The 16,042-nt window shown below is 51.3% G+C and overlaps 1 protein-coding gene across 1 annotated transcript in view; it reads left to right on the forward strand.

Annotated features, from left to right (window-relative positions):
* Positions 1-16,042, forward strand: part of LOC135254811 (lipopolysaccharide-responsive and beige-like anchor protein) — a 208,477-nt gene that overhangs the window by 53,395 nt on the left and 139,040 nt on the right. The window contains 11 exon segments of the mRNA XM_064335333.1: positions 1,222-2,922; positions 2,924-3,091; positions 3,265-3,425; positions 4,050-4,203; positions 4,601-4,781; positions 6,143-6,279; positions 6,784-6,873; positions 7,157-7,298; positions 7,489-7,846; positions 13,090-13,226; positions 15,543-15,621. Coding sequence (XP_064191403.1) covers positions 1,222-2,922; positions 2,924-3,091; positions 3,265-3,425; positions 4,050-4,203; positions 4,601-4,781; positions 6,143-6,279; positions 6,784-6,873; positions 7,157-7,298; positions 7,489-7,846; positions 13,090-13,226; positions 15,543-15,621 — 3,308 coding nt within the window.

The raw sequence follows: 16,042 nt of genomic DNA on the forward strand, positions 1-16,042 counted from the left end.
ATGTCCTTTACAGCACAAACCAGTGAATTAAAATGTAGTTTTCTTGGTTTTCCACTGTGTCATTTGGCACTGGCCGATCCAGTTAACATCATGACATCATGTTCCCTGTCACAATCTAAAACCACAGAATGTTTTTGTATGCTAATGTATTCGCTACACTCGGCTGTAGCCTACTGCTACTTTTGTTGCTGAGATGTGCCGTTGAATTCTAAATTACATTCAACTGAACGTGGTGTGAAAGACCTTTCAGAGTAGGTGACTTATTTGCAGCGCTAGCCTGTGCTGGAGTTTGGTAATGAAAGTGGCGCCCGCGTGCTAGGCTAACCTTTGAGGCCACACTTCCACCTGCAGATCCGAGAACATTTACAAAATCCTGCCATATATTCGAATGCAGTTGTGCTATGTTGGCAACACGTGACACGCCTCTTGATTGAGTGCTAATGGGCTAATATCGAATGTCAAATTAAGATGAAATAAAGGGGAGGGCTGATGCTGCGATTGTTAGCCTGTTGAGGGAGAGAAAAAAAAATCTTTAACCAATGAAGCATTTAGAAGCCTTCTGCCCAGAGAAAACAGCTATGGATTAACAATCAAGCGATGTGGAAGATTAATGAGCAGCCTTGTAGCCAGCTAATTTAGAACAATAACTCCTAATTAATTGCACATGATCAGCCTTTCTCTTTTACAAACGCGGATGCCTTTAGGTAAAAGCACTAAACTGGCGCCGTCGGCTCTCTCTCCCCGTCTCAGCTTTGACTTTCTGTCCGCGGAGGCGGGTACGGGAACGCGGCGCGGGGGAGCGAGCGGTCGGAAGCCGCCGGCGCACGCAGAGCGCGCGTCTCCGTGCCTCTGCAAGGCTAGCGAGATACGCGCCGCGGCGCCCAATCGAATCGCCCGTCGCGAACGCGCCAGTTTCCTTTAAATCTCATCAGGCTCGTTGTTCCCGTTTGATGTATTCACTATAAACACCGCGCCTTGCCTTGGGGAGCTTTGTTTAAAGATCCCATTGATTGGTGTACAGAGCCGCCTCTGCGCTCTTGCTTCGGATTTGCGAAGATGTAGATACGTGCGTACGCCGGTTAAAAAAAAACACTTCAGGCACTAGCGGCTTCTGTTTCAAAATGAACTCACGCTGTCAAACTCAAACTGTCATACTGTGTTTCACAATTAAAGAGATTTGTGGTTAAAATCACAATGCGGTTATTTGCATTCTGTCTGTAGGTTACTTTTGAGCAACACAAAGACAACCTGGTCAGCATGCTCCAGGAATACGAGAGGGGGTCCACCGGAGATGGCTTGGGTCCTATCAGAACCGTCTCCGGGTCCAGTCTGTCCCAGTCCAACGGGGAGCACGCCGTGCTCCATGAAGAAGAAGAGCGAGCCCCCTCTACCATCATCGAGCTGACTGTAGAGGGCGACGGAGAGCAGGGCCAGGCGTTGATCACCGTGCCTGATATCCTGAACGGAGCTGTCGTGGAGGAGCTGCCTGCGCAGGTCGAGGGCCAGGAGCTGTGTGCGGAGCCCTTGGGCCCAGCTACAGGAACGACCGTTAACGACCACGCTAGCATGATCCCTGAGACTGCAGCACAAACTGCTGCTGCTGCCCCTGACAAAGTGGAACCTGTGCAGCTCCAGGAGGAAGCCACAAGTGCCGATACAGAAAATACAGATGACAGTGCTGTGGCTACAGATGATCATACGGAAACTACAGGGGATGATGAGGAAGCTACAGGTGACAAAGCTGAAGCTACAGGGGATGAAATGGCTGCTGGTGACAAAGCAGAAGTTGCTGGTGACGATGTAGAAGCTGCATGTGACAAAGCAGAAGCTACAGGTGACAAATCGGAAACTACAGGTGACAAAGCTGACGCTACAGGGGATGAAATGGCTGCTGGTGACAAAGCAGAAGTTGCTGGTGACGATGTGGAAGCTGCTGGTGACAATTCAGAAGCTACAGGTGACAAATCGGAAACTGCAGGTGACACAGTTGAAGCTACAGGTGATGCAATGGTAGCTGCAGGTGATGATGTGGAAGCTGCAGGTGACAAAGCTGACGCTACAGGGGATGAAATGGATGCTGGTGACAAAGCAGAAGTTGCTGGTGACGATGTGGAAGCTGCATGTGACAAAGCTGAAGCTGCAGGTGATGAAATGGAAGCTGCAGGTGACAAGGCTGACGCTACAGGGGATGAAATGGATGCTGGTGACAAAGCAGAAGTTGCTGGTGACGATGTGGAAGCTGCTGGTGACAAAGCTGAAGCTGCAGGTGATGAAATGGAAGTTGCTGTTGACAAATCGGAAACTACAGGTGACGATATGGATACTGGGTCTAGCCACCATGAAGAGGGCCCATTAGATGTCTCAGCTGACAGTGGCCAGGATAAGGCCATCGTTGATGTTGTGGAAGACTCGTCCTCGGTTTCTCTTCCCGTTTCTGCAGAAAAGGGGGAGCAAGAGGAAGATGAGCAAGGGGCTGGTGATGAAGCGGGGTCTAAACCGAAAGAGGAAGAGCAGCAGGTGAGTGGAACAGCAGCCGAAAAGGTTGTCGCTGATCCGGCCGCCCCCACGTCATCTGAGAACCTAGAGGAGCAAAAGGCTCCAACGGACCAGAGCTCACAACCCCCCTGTGCTGAGGGTAAAGACCCCCCCGGCTCAGAGATCTCACAACCCCCCACCACTGAGGGTTCAGACCCTCCCAGCTCAGAGATCTCACAACCCCCCACCACTGAGGGTTCAGACCCTCCCAGCTCAGAGTCCTCACAACCCCTCACCATTGAGGGTTCAGACCCCCCCCACCGAGGGTTCAGACCCCCCACCCAACGAGGGTTCAGACCCCCCAACCACCGAGGGTTCAGACCCCCCAACCACCGAGGGTTCAGACCCTCCCAGCTCAGAGAGCCAAGACCCCCAGCCCGCCACTCCTAACACAGAAAGCCCAAAGAAAACAGACCTTGAGGTCTCAGAGGGGGCGGGGACAACAGAGGCTGCACCACCCACCCCTAAGGCCAAAGAGATGAAGATCGCCCAGCTGGACGTGACCAGTGTGGCCGCTGACACAGCGAAGACGGAGCTGAAGGAGCAGCCATCAGAGGTACAGCATAGTGTAATATAGACAGTGTTATTTATGCCAATAGGGCCATTTCTAATAATGCTAGCACTGTCGTAGACAGGCCACTGCATGCGACGTGTCCCTGTTAGCGCTTAGCACCTAGCGCCCTTGCATTCAGCCTCAGTGATGGTCCTTCTGCTGTCCGTCTGCTGCAGGGCGCCAGCCAAGGTGCGTCAGCTGACCAAGGCAAGGAGTCCTCCTCCACTGGGCAGGAAACGGCCTTCCACATCCCACAATTCCAGTGGTCCCACATGCACCAGCGCCTGCTGACGGACCTGCTGTTCGCCATCGAGACGGACATTCAGATGTGGAGAAGGTGAGAGGAGACGTGGTTGCCTTTTTTGGCGGGGTTTGTCCTCGTGGGTTTGGGGATTGGGGGGTTGAACACACCTCACATTGAGCCTGAAACTTTCTTCAGGGCCAGACATCTCTCCTCCATATGAAGGATAAGGAGCAGTATTTAGTACTTTGCTCTAACTATGACATTGTGATAAACTCTTAAGGCTGATTGAGATCAGTGTTATCAGCCGACAAGACAGTTTTCAGGTGAAATATCATTCAGTGTTGCCTAGAGTTTTAAAAACTCAGCTGACAGTTTCTTGTGACCAGAATTACGGATGTGACGGAGATGCCCAACTAACTCTTGAATTGTTTTGGAAGCTGTCTTTTAACCTCATTGTCTTATCTCCGTACAATTTTAATGCCGACTTGCCTTCTGAGCTTGTCTGCTGGCACCATTTTGCCCTGACAGTTTTGAGTCATCAGGGTTGGACTCATTCTGCAGTCTTCATTAAAGGATGGAGAGAGTGTAGAATGTGCAGCCGAGCGTTCTGTAATCCTGTCTTCCCTGTTTCCTCGCCCACAGTGGGCAAATGAGGGCATCCAGTCTCACCAGACTGCCGTTCTCTCCCCCCCTCCCCCTCTCCCTCTTTTCCTCCAGCCACTCCACCAAGTCTGTGACGGAGTTTGTCAACAGCAGCGAGAACATCGTCTTCGTGCACAACACCGTTCACCTGGTGTCCCAGATAGTGGACAACCTTGTCGTGGCGTCGGGAGGCATCCTGCCTCTCCTGTCTGCGGCCACCTCGTCCTCCGTGAGTCTTGGGCGGAGCTTCCATTTCTCCATTTCTCTCCGCCTCCTCTCGCTTTCCCTTGCTTTCTTTCTTGTTTTTAGCACCGATTTGTCTGCCATTGTTACTTTTCTTTAAATTATAGTAATTCACCATTGGTCAATGGTTAAGTTATTGTGAAATTGTGATACAAAATTCTGACTGCTGCATCTAAACAAAAGGGAAACAAAAGCCAAGTCAGTCTTTCTGTATTTCTGTCTGTTGATCCTGCTGTTGTAGGCCTTTCAGAAGCTGTTCAGTTAGACTGTGTTAACAGTGGATGTTGCCCCATCCACAGCCTAATTCCCTCATGAGGCTGCAGCAGCTGAACGTTCTCTCTTCTCTCCTGTGTTCCCTGCGCTGTTGCCATGGCCTCCGGCAGCGCGAGCTGGAGAGCGTGGAGTCGTCGCAGGGCCTGGCGCCCGAGGCGGCCGTCACCTTCCTGCAGCGGCTGATGAGCCTGGCCGACGTGCTGATCTTCGCCAGCTCGCTCAACTTCGCCGAGGTGGAGTCGGAGAAGAACATGTCGCCGGGCGGCATACTGAGGCAGAGCCTCCGTCTGGGTGAGGCTCCGCCCGCTACCCCCACCCCCCCCCCCCCCCCCGCATGATGCCGGCTCCCCCTTGCGTCCGTCCGCTCTCGTCTTCACTCCCTCCCCCGCGGCTGCCTCGCCCCCTCCCCACCCCCTTCTGTTTTTCCTTTCCGTGTCTTGTTATTGCAACCCTCCTCTCCGCGGTGACATAAAGCGGCGGGCGCGGTTAGCCGCTCGGCGGTAATGCCCTCGGACGCGGCCTTGAGCCGCGGGCCCTGCTCCCCCCTAATGAAGCTGCAGCACCAGCGCCGTGGCGCTCCGCGCAGAAATAACACTTTGAAAAGCTTACATTATTCATTCCGCTCAGCCGGCTTCAATGTTTCAACCCCCCCCCCCCCCCCCCACCAGCTTCGGCTCGACCCCAAGTTACAGTGCGATTAATACGCCCCCCCCCCGCCCCGTGATCAGCTCTTATGGGCGACACTGCTTACAGCCCCCCCCCCCCCCCCCCCCCCACGTCTTCCTCTTTAAATGTGGGTTATGAAAAACAAGGTAAACAAAATGGCTGCAAGTGTGTGCTTCGCTGTTAAATTTGAAGCCGTATTACGGCAGGATTTATATCTGGCCGCGGTGATGGCGGGAGGGAAGAAATTGAAGGCTTTAGAAAGCTGGTTTTATGGAATTAATATTTGATGAGGTGTACGCTCCCTGTTGCTGCCGCATAATCTGATTTCTGGGCTGTAACGAGGTCTCTCCTGTTTCTCTTTATAAATGGCCATATGAATGCACGCACTAATGGAAAAAGCTAGTCCATTCCAGACGGAATAATTCTCATAATCTAAACGTTTCGGAGTTCACATTTGTCAGTTGTCAAGTTCAGAGAACACAGAATTAAAGAAAAAAAAACAAGGCCCTGTGCTTAACTATGGTGCGCAATACATCAGATGAAATCCTGTAGGCACCGTTACTATGGCAGGAGACTACCTGACGTTAGCAACCATTAGAAACAGCAGAGAAACGGCACATTTTTAAAGCGGGTAATGTGTTGTGTAGCAGCTCCCAGACCTCTTTATTGTGATGCATTAGCAAAGCACTGCTCCACTGATACGAGGCAGCTCTGCGAGCGTGTGCTTTCAGAATGCACTGTTTTAAACATGTCCCAATTCTCTCTCTTTACCTCTATTTTCCCATCTTTCTTTCGTTCTTTCTCACTGCTCTCCCTTACCCTCTTTCTCCTACAATTTATGTCTCCGTTTCCCCTTCTAATCTGTTCTTCTTCCTACCCCCAAACTCATTCTCTTCTTTGCTTTCTCTTCCTTACTATTCTGCCCTATCCATCTTTCTTTCCCCCACCTCTCACTCTCTCTCCCACCCTCTCTCTCTCTCCCCCAGTGTGTACCATAGCGGTGCGGAACTGTCTGGATTGTCAGCAGCAGCAGCTGTCTCCCTCCAAGCCCAGCACAGAGGGCTCCTGGAGTCAGAAGGCCACGCAAAACATGGCCAGAGGCTCCCGCTCCATGTCCGTGCAGGCAAGTGCACACGCCCCCACCCCACACCGCCTCTCACCGTGACCGTGATGTCATTACACACAGGGAAGAGGCTGCATGTTAGGCTGAAAGCAGTCTTGGTTAAGCGAAGACATTCACATTTACATTGAAGCATGAGGCAGATTCTCTTATACGGAGCGAGTGATAAGTGCATGTGTATAGGTTTAGGGATTGGGCGAACCAAACATTACTGAGTCAGGATAATTTGTGAACAGGCCCTTGGGGCTGCTCCCAAAAACTCTCTATCTGCACAGCCCTGGGGGGGGGAGGACAGAAATACCGATGATTGATTATTTCTATGGTTTGCCTTAATGGGATTGCTGCACTTAGTGGAGTGTGATTGTTGTATGTGGCTTAAGTCTGTCTGTCTGAAGCAGAAACGTCTATGGTTGTTCTGTCTTTGTGTTGGTTAAGTTGCACTGGAGATGGGGATTTGGTGTGGAAAGTAGGGGGCAATGTAGTAAACAAAGTCTTTGTGTCTCCCAGTGTTCTGTGGACATGAGGACAGAAGACCAAAACCTGCTGATGCACGACATGGACATAAACCGGCTCCGTGCTGCTGTCTTCAGAGACACTGTAAGCGCTCAAAAACGCACGCACACACACTCATGCACGCACGCACACACACATGTGCATGTGCGCATAGCCGCAGATGCGTCAAAGACATGTACCAACTCTCTTTGTGCACGAATGTTCTTTTACATAGATAATTCCATATATATTTTTTTTAAATACAGAAATGTGACATTGTAAGCACAGATCTCTTTGATGCTGCGCTTGCCTCATGGTACACGTGTGTGTGCACGTCTGCATGTGAGCGCACTTGCCTTTGCATTTCCCCGATCTCGTCCCCGTGCAGGAGGACAGTAAGCAGGCGCAGTTCCTGGCCCTGGCGGTGGTCTACTTCGTCTCCGTCCTGATGGTGTCCAAATACCGGGACATCCTGGAGCCCCACAACGAGAGGAGGCGCCTGCAGCGCAGCCTGTCTGTGCCCTGCAGAGGTACTGCAGCGCCCCCTGCTGCCTGCGCCCTGTCCATACACCATGGCATCACCGGCTGCTTAAGCTCTGTACAGAAGGCATTATCAATGCAAGCATATGGATCCGTAATGGATGCTTATTTCATAATGGATGCTTATTTCACTGCAGATTGTGGTAACCGAGTTGCGGTTGGTTGTATTTCGCTGTGTAGAGGTGGGCCAGGGTGGCGCTGGTGACAGGCTGAAGAACGGGGTGTTCGTCCGACGGAGAGACTCCGGGATCGGAGAGGAGCCGGGCCCCGTCTCCGCCAGCGAAGCCGAGTCGGGGGCCGCGGGGGACACAGGGGCCGAGGGGGCCGAGGGGGCCACGGGGCCCGGCGAACCCCAGTTGGCTCCGCCCCCGCCCGTCACCTCGCCGACGAAGAGCAACGTGCGGGACATCCTGCGCAGCCTGATCAGCGGCTCGGCCGACAAAGCGCCGGTGGCCCCCGGGCCCCTCCTCCCCGCCTTCCTGGGGCCCGGCGGGGACGCCGCCCGGGACCTGTCCATGCAGTTCCGCTCCTTCGACAGGTAGGCCTCCCCTCTGACCTCTGACCTCTGACCTCTTCCCTCACCCAGCACAGCCACAAACCTATCAGTGAAAAGGACGCTACAGGAAACTGGAAATTTTGCCTCTTCCACATCAAATAAAACACATACACACAACACACAACAATGCTTATGAAGAAGTTAGTCGAGGAACACATCCTCGCAAACGTGCTGTCAGAATCCCCCCCCTCTTTTGAACCTCGCAAATCTTTTATCCCCGAGAAGCTGACGTTTTTGCCGTCGAAGCGTTTTCTCCGCGCAGCCAAACAAGCTGCCGAGTGCCTGCCTTCAGGAAAATAAAGAAGATCACAGCGGCTGCCGGAGAGGACGAGGAGCGCGGCGGAGATCTGGCCGCTGCCGCCGGAGGAGGAGTCCGCGGCTTTTTGGCGTATCTCTGTTATTTACAGGCCCGCTTGGTCCTCTGTGGGCCCAGCCGGGGCTTTCTCCGCACAAAAAAATGCTGAAATTGTAAGGAGAGGTAGCGTGCCCTGGGGAGGGGGCCCGGCGGCTGGAGTTTAGTGGGGAGGCTCTTTAGCTGCGGACGGGGGGCTGTGTGCCGGAGGAGCACGGCCAGGGGTCTGCTTCGCATTTATTGTTCCGCGGACGACGCGAAGCGCCGTGAGAGAACATGATTTTCGAAAAAAAGATGTTACCCCCACCCCCCCCACCACCACCCCCATGCCCCAAAAAAAAGAGCAGCGGCTCTTTGGAAAGGGCTCTTTTGGAGCTCCTATCTGCTCGTGGGATTCCCAGGCCTGCGTCTGATCCCGTGTCTATCTGAGGAATGCTGTTTCAGGGTTCCCGAGTCTCCTGGTATCTCCGGGGTTATCGGCCCGGCCCGGCTGGAGAGTATAGCGCCACAGCTCGGCCCACGGGGCCCCCGGAGCGGGTGTCCTGCTTCCCTGGCCCCTACCGCCAGCTGATCCGCGGGGCCCAATGCCGGTCCCGCTAACTCGGTCAGTCACTGGGTTTATTATTCAGTATCCTCTGCTCAGCCCAGTTAAGCCATTGTGCGCATTGAAGAGGTGTTTTTATTTGCGGCCTACACGGTCATTTTTTTCCCTCTCCCTGTCGTTGCTGCGGGTTACAGCTGCCGAAGGACGTTAGCGGTTAGCGCGCCGCCGTCGGAGAGGGATGAATTGCGTTTTTCATTTACTTCAGCCCTGATTTACCGCTCGTGCTGAATGGTGCAGATTTTTATGTTTTTGGCGTGGGTCTGAAAATGCGCTTTGTCGGCGCTGCCTGTCCCGCCAATCCCGCGGTGATGGAGGGCCCCGGAACTCCCTCCAACGCCTCCGACTCGGCCGCGCGTTCATTTATCTCCCAATTCATCACGCCGCCCCGCCCCGCTCCTGCGTGCGCGGACCGAGGCGTGGCGTGGCGAAGGCCCGGAGGGTCGGGCCCGACGCCTCGCGCTTAAACCAACCGGGCGGCGGGAACCCCGCGCGCGACCCCGGCGATTTACGGCCTCCGTGTGTGGGAAACGCCGAAAACCCGCAGATAAAAATGGGTGGGGTCAGGGGGTGAAGCGTCGCTCTTGATTTATCCCTCCCCCCCCCACGCCGGCGAAGGCCCACATCTTGTTGCGATATTCCTGCTTTGACAGTAAGTCTGCAAATATTTGCTGATACAGAGCAGACGGCGGTAAACAGCGTAATGACTCGCAGCGCGGCACCGGGACTGATTTACGCGCCGCTGAGCGATGCATTGTGGGGCCTGGAGGAACAACGGGGCCCGCGAGGGAGGCCCAAACGCTACTACACGGAACTTTCTGGAAACATGCCTTTCACACTGTGCTGGAGTGTACATAGGCTCAGAAGAGGTCACATGACTGCCTTTCACAATTGCGATTGGTGTTCAAGGTGAGATGTGTGGAGCAGTCAGTGGAGCGGCCAACTCTGAAGCGCTGACGAGTCCCCGGGTTTGGGGTTTGATCATTTGCCGTGGCCATTTTTTTTCACCGTGATCCCTTATGTGGTGTTGGATACCCTATCTGCTTTCCCCACGTCTGAATAAAGTTAAAAGGTGAAGGGATATGAAGGGAGGGCAGACTGACTGTATTGTATTCGGGCTCAGGAGAGGTCACATGACTAGCTTTCAGAATTCACAATGATGTGCAAGGACTCATTAAGTGGTCAAACACTGTCTTTAACACCGAACGCTTGTCTGTTTGTTATGCTGCGCATGAAATACTAACAGTTGAAGGCAAGTTCAGTGTGATTTCTTTAGTAATGGAGCCAAGCTCTGATTAACCACTGGTTCCAAAAGAACTTTATGTTGAAGAAGAATTAGAGGATCTCAGCGTTCGGAAAACGCTGCTCAAGATAATAAATTAGGGATAAGGCAGCTGTGACATACTTTTATTGGTAAAGAAACAGACAAGAAAAATCAATCATGAATAACTTGGTAAAAATCAACAAAACGCTGATGGTGAATCGTGTTTACTACTTCCTGTTAGCCCACAGGATGCCTAGAAATACTGCCAGAAAGTATCCACGAATCAACACCGGTGTTGTTCTTTACATCCATTGAACAGTCACATGATCAAGTGACCGTTTTTGAATGAGTGCACAAGCATTCTGATCAACAGGTGACTGTCAGCAGGAAGCAGGCCACTCTCTTAGTTATCTGTTGGGACAGTGGACGACGCATGAACAACGCTAAGAGAACGCTAAGAAAACGCTGTCCCGTTTTAGATATGGAAATCGGTTGAAACCTTGAATAATTTGCTGACCGCTGACCAGGACCCTTTTAGTTTGTCAGTGCTCCCGGCCGTCCCTGTAACAGATGAGCCGGTGGCTGATTAATCGGCCGCGGCGCCCAGCTCCATGTTGGCTCCGCGCGAGCGAGGCTAATGACGGCATGAATAATTTAGAGACACGGCCGCAGAGCAGATGGGCCCCTGTCCCCACACCCACGCTCCTCGCCGAGCCAGACCCCCGCGCCCCCGCTTCACACCGGACCGCTGGAGTCGCCAGCAGGGAGCTCCACCGGCCTACTTCACGGTCTGTCGTGCGCAAGCTTTGCGGGGTCCGAGAACCGCCGGTCCTCTGCTCAGGGCTCGGTGTCCGTGATCTCAAACTGGTGGGTTAAAACCAGACCTGGGTCAAATACGTGTTTGTTTTGGATTCAAATACTTTTCTACGTTTTACTGATCTTGTCTGGTGTATTAGAACCAATAAAATACTCTCAAAAAGTGTAAACCCCGCCTTCTGGTCATATTGCCAGGCTCCATTATGCCAGGCAAGATCAATAGAGCACAAAAAAGTACTTGAATCCAAAACAAATACGTATTTGACACAGGTCTGGTTAAAACTGAAACCCAACCGGAATTTTCACGAGAATCTTACCAAAGAGCCATCCTCTGTCATGAATTCCGGGGTTTGACTCACCTATTTTGCCGTTCATTGCATTTATTCACATGCTACTTTTAATGCACGTTTGTTTGAATGTAATGTTTTGAAAAAAAAAATCCACGCAGACTGTTACAACAACATTGTAGGCTCGTCTTGCACAGGTTAATCCGTGTCGTAATGGGCTTTACCAAGGGCACTGTTAAGTTAAAAAAAAAAGCAACCCTTTCATTCTTAAGTGGGGTTAAAAGCATTTGAAATCCCGAAGCAGACATTCCGTATGGCCGATTTAAATGCAGATGCTTAGAAGCATGGCGGGAGCTCTTGCCGGGTTTCTTCGGGGCCGGGCCCGGGGAAGATGCCATTAAGTAAACATCCAGATGGATGGAGCCCTCTCTCTCTCGCCGTCTTGCGGCTGCCGCGGTGCCGCCTAATTGAAATTAAGCGCCGTTTGGGGAGCGCGGCGGGCCGCGGCAGAGAGCCGCGCCTAATTGGGACCGGTCCCTGAATCTTTTATGGGCCAGAGAAACGTTCATTAGGACGTCCTGCGGCATCATCTTAACGGGGCCGGATTAAACATTTCCACTGCGCCCCCGCCCGAAGAAGACTGCTAAACGAGCGTTGGAGAAGAGCGGGACGAGCTGTCGTTTACCTTCTTCGGTAGCGTGCTGCGAAGACGCGCGAGCGCTCTCCTTACCGCAGAGCGCGCGACACCCTCATATGTCCACGTGTCGTCTCTCCAACCGCCGTTCCGCTGCGCGTGTCATTCACCATCTCGGCATTCCTCTCGCGTTTCCCTGGGACCTGAAGCCAAGTGTAGCGGTGCTTTTTTTTTTTTACTGCTCTCTTTGAGGGGGGAATAGTCTGTTTCTAACATGGGGGCGCTTACACAGCGGTGTGCCCTTCACCGGCGGCAGTGTGACTGCTGCTCCTTTGAACCGGGGCAGTCATCGGGCCTCCCCTGGATTAACCTGTGAGATTTCCTCTCTCTCCGCTCCCCCCCCCCCCCCGCTGAGAGAGAGCCCACTGTGGCTTTGAGTGCCGAATGCTGTGCGTGCCTTCGCCGTAATCTCGCCGGTGATTTACGGCGCCGGACGCGGTTCCAGCCGCACGGGAAGCACGGCGACCGCGTTCTCCGCTGGTTAATTGATGTCTGACCCAGCGTGCGGTTGGCCGTTACTGCACGGGTGGAAACGTGAGGGTGAAACGAAAGCGGCGTTTTTGATTTGAGCAGATGGAGTTGAGAGGAATAGAGGAAATGTACAGGAAATGTTGCAGTGACCGCACCCAAGGCTTCAGTCCACTTTCAGTGTCATTCTGAAATTTGGCTTAAGCTTTCTGAGTTTGTGAAGCTTGAAATGGCAGTGATTGACTGGGATCTTTACAATATAATTTTTTTGTAGTAATTCTATTATCACACTTTTGTGTGCTTGCCTCCCTTAGTTTCTTCCCGTGCCAATTAATGTTCAATTTGTTTTTCAAAAGCAAGGAACATGGTGTTCTGTTAAAAAATAAATAAATAAAATAATAATAATTATATTTTTAAGAAGGCAATGTGGAACACAAGCTTTTATTATTATTATCATTATTATTATTATTACTACATTTTTTTTGCTGTATGAAAAATAATGAGAATAAATTGCTTGGTGCCTTGGAAGGCAGTATTTTGTCAGTAAATGTGTTCTTGTGGAGGACTGTCTTCATAAATGATTCCTCTTGGGAAGCATTTGTGCGAATAAATGTTTCCTGGAAGAATGCTTTTCATCGGAGGAAGTACCTCATAACTCACAATTTGTCTAAATGCATTTTTGATGATTTTCTCCGGTGGCACCGGTTGCATTTCATGTGTCATAAAAATATTCTGTCTTTCAGGAGTGTTGTGGTGGCGCCCAAGAAGGGGGGAGCGGCCGCCTCCGCAGGCAGCGGGCCCAGTGGGACGCCCGTCAGCAACGTCGCCGTGGTGTCCTCAGGCGAAGCCACGCCCAGCGCTAGCGCGGACTCTGCTGCCGGTGAGTCGCAGCCCTGCGGATTAGAGCTAGCGCTAGCGTTAGCGTTGTGGTCAGATTCAGAAAGGAGTCGCGTCAGTGTAAAGAAGTAATATGGAGACTCATTATCATGCCAGAGAGAGTCACTGCACTGTAGGACAGCTGCTGGAGAGTCATTGCCATACCAGAAAGAGGAGTCATGGCGACCTGGAGAGAAGCTTTAGAGTCATTACGGAAAGGCTTGTAATGCCGTGCAGGCAGGATGCAGTCTTTATCATACCAGAGTCACGCCCCTCTGGAGAAAAGCTGGAGAGATTCATTATCGTACACAGGGAAAGGAGTCACCACACTGTGGAGAGGAGCTTAAGTTGTTGGAATACCATAGAGAGGAGTAACGACACTGTGGGGAACGTAAGGTGTTGGCATACCATAGAGAGATTAACAGCACCGCGGAGTTGAGCTGAAGTCACTGTTACTCCAGAGAGACAGCACTGAAGGTAGTCAGTGTGTTTGAAGCATTTATGAGATGGTTTAATTAACTTATTTTGGTCAGTTTCACAGGAAGCAACTCTCTTAGCCTAAGGTGTTGGTCCAGAGTCAGGTGCATGGTAAAAATCTCCCCTGAATGCAATCGCAGGTCTGGGATAACACTCAAGAAGTGTTGAGGAAGGTGTGGGTCATATTGTCAGAGGAGTAATTCCTCTGTCCTGGAGAGTGTTGTAAATGTCACCACCGGTTTGATGGATCGTGTCCCTTTGGCTCCGAATTGGGGCATATTTATGATCTTTCAGGACATGTCATGTAATCCAGTTGGCTGTGGATACTATACACAGTAGGATTTTTAAAGGATTTTATTAATTTAAAAAAAAAAATGTGGTCACTGTTCGGGCAGATGCTGTAACTTAGAGCAATTCACATGTCAAGCATCTCTGGTTATTCATGAGGGATATATAGAGTTTTACACATTTCTTTTAACACCAGTTAAAATATATAATGTTTTTGATTGAACGGAATAGGGAGAAACACAAAGTTTGTGTTTGAAGCCAAACAAATGGACATAGCGGTTTTTGGCGGGAGGTGAACGTCTGCCGGTTGCGTTTCTGCGGAAGGCGATCCGACCCGTCTCAGAATGCGGTTTTGAGAAAGAACGGCATTCCTGAAAAACAGAAGAGAGGGGTTGTGACCTGTGAGGAGGCCAGCCAGCTGATTAGACTCTGGCGTCCCTCCGCTAACAGCGGGCCGCGCAGAGCTAGCTCCGGCCGGCCGAGCCGCTAGCGTCTCCTTTCATGTCCTCGGCGAACGGCGGTAAGAGCCCCCCGCTCTCGGGGATGGAGGGGGGAGGGGGGGTGGGCAAGCCGGAGATTAATGGAGATCAGGTAATTTACTCCGGCTACGTTTGAAGCGGCCACTTCATTAACACCCCGGAGACCCGGGGCGGGGCATGTGTTCGCAGTCAAACCCCCCGCGTTCCTGCAGCCGCAGTGGCGAGACATTCCACCGCGAGGGAAACGCCGCAGAGCCTGTCACCCCTGGAAGAGTTACACGTGTTCGGGGCTCCTTAAAGAGGTGGGGGGGAATGGAACGTTACTGAGACTGAGAGGGGGAAACATCAAAGGGTGACGAGGAGAACGTGTTTACGCAAGGCTCGTTTCGTTGGGCTCGGAGCCGATCGATCGATGAGTCAGAAACGCCGTGCGAGCCATCCTTTGCAGGGAGCTGTTCACTGGAAGCTCTGTGGAGCGTCTATTCATTGAAATAGAAGTGTCTACTTATTATGTAGGTTCTGGGCAAACAAAACTGCTTAAGCAGTCCTTCGCAAATGAAATCTATTATTACAGTGCTATAAGAAACAAAATATAAATTAGATATATATGAGGAAAATACAAAATCTAGTATGTGTGATTGCAATAACACTGACCAAAAAGTTCCTCAAAAAATGCAAGGCAGTTAAGTTGTGTCATTTGATTTGTCAGTGTTTGATTTGTCCATGAACTGTTTGTGAATATTATCCACGAACAATGAATTGCCTTGACTTTCCTCCCCTAAAATGCCCTGCGTATTCATTGAAAGTGTAATTGAATGTGAATAGTTTTGTTTAAAAAAAGACAGTAACTCCCTTTTAAATAATTTTATCGAACCACAAGACGCTAAGGACCTTTTTGCGATTGTAATGGATTAATTATTTCTTATGAGCACATGCACTTTTTGGTGTGCTCATTTTTAGGTTATACATTGGAAAAAAGGGCGATTAGGATTTCATGTCATGTGTTACAATGTTCTGGCAAGCAGAAGGGTTGTCCCGCAGCCAGACCCAATAACACGTTCTCTGGTTTCATACAGGAGGGGACTCGACCAGCGCTAATCTACCAGCTGTCCCCAACCTCGCCCCACTGACCCACGAGTCAGCCTCCAGAATGAGGTAACATCTCTCCACCGAGCCTCCGCTCGAGTAATCTCACCTGGACATCTGCTCTTTCTTCCCTGTTGCATCATTAACACAGTCTTTTTATGCTAAATCATGTCTGTGTTTTCAGCCATTGAAAAGACTGAAAGATTGTTTTTCTTTTTTTGTACAGACAGGCAATGAACTATACCCTCCCCACCCCCAAAGCAACATATGTTCCAGCGAATGTAATGTTCATAGGGTAGAATTACAGTAATCCTCTCTTTGGGAGAGCTCTTTCACCATTTCAGACTGGTGGGCAGAGGTTCAGTCAGTTTTGGACTGTGAATATGAGAAGTGTCATTCAGTACGTACTGAAAGTGGAGCAGAAAAATCGCTGTTAATATAGAAGCAGCCCATTCAGGGGCTGTGCTCCAGTATCAGGTCTCTTCATTTA

Source organism: Anguilla rostrata, chromosome 5 (assembly GCF_018555375.3).
Source record: "Anguilla rostrata isolate EN2019 chromosome 5, ASM1855537v3, whole genome shotgun sequence".
NCBI classification, from domain to species: Eukaryota; Metazoa; Chordata; class Actinopteri; order Anguilliformes; family Anguillidae; genus Anguilla; species Anguilla rostrata.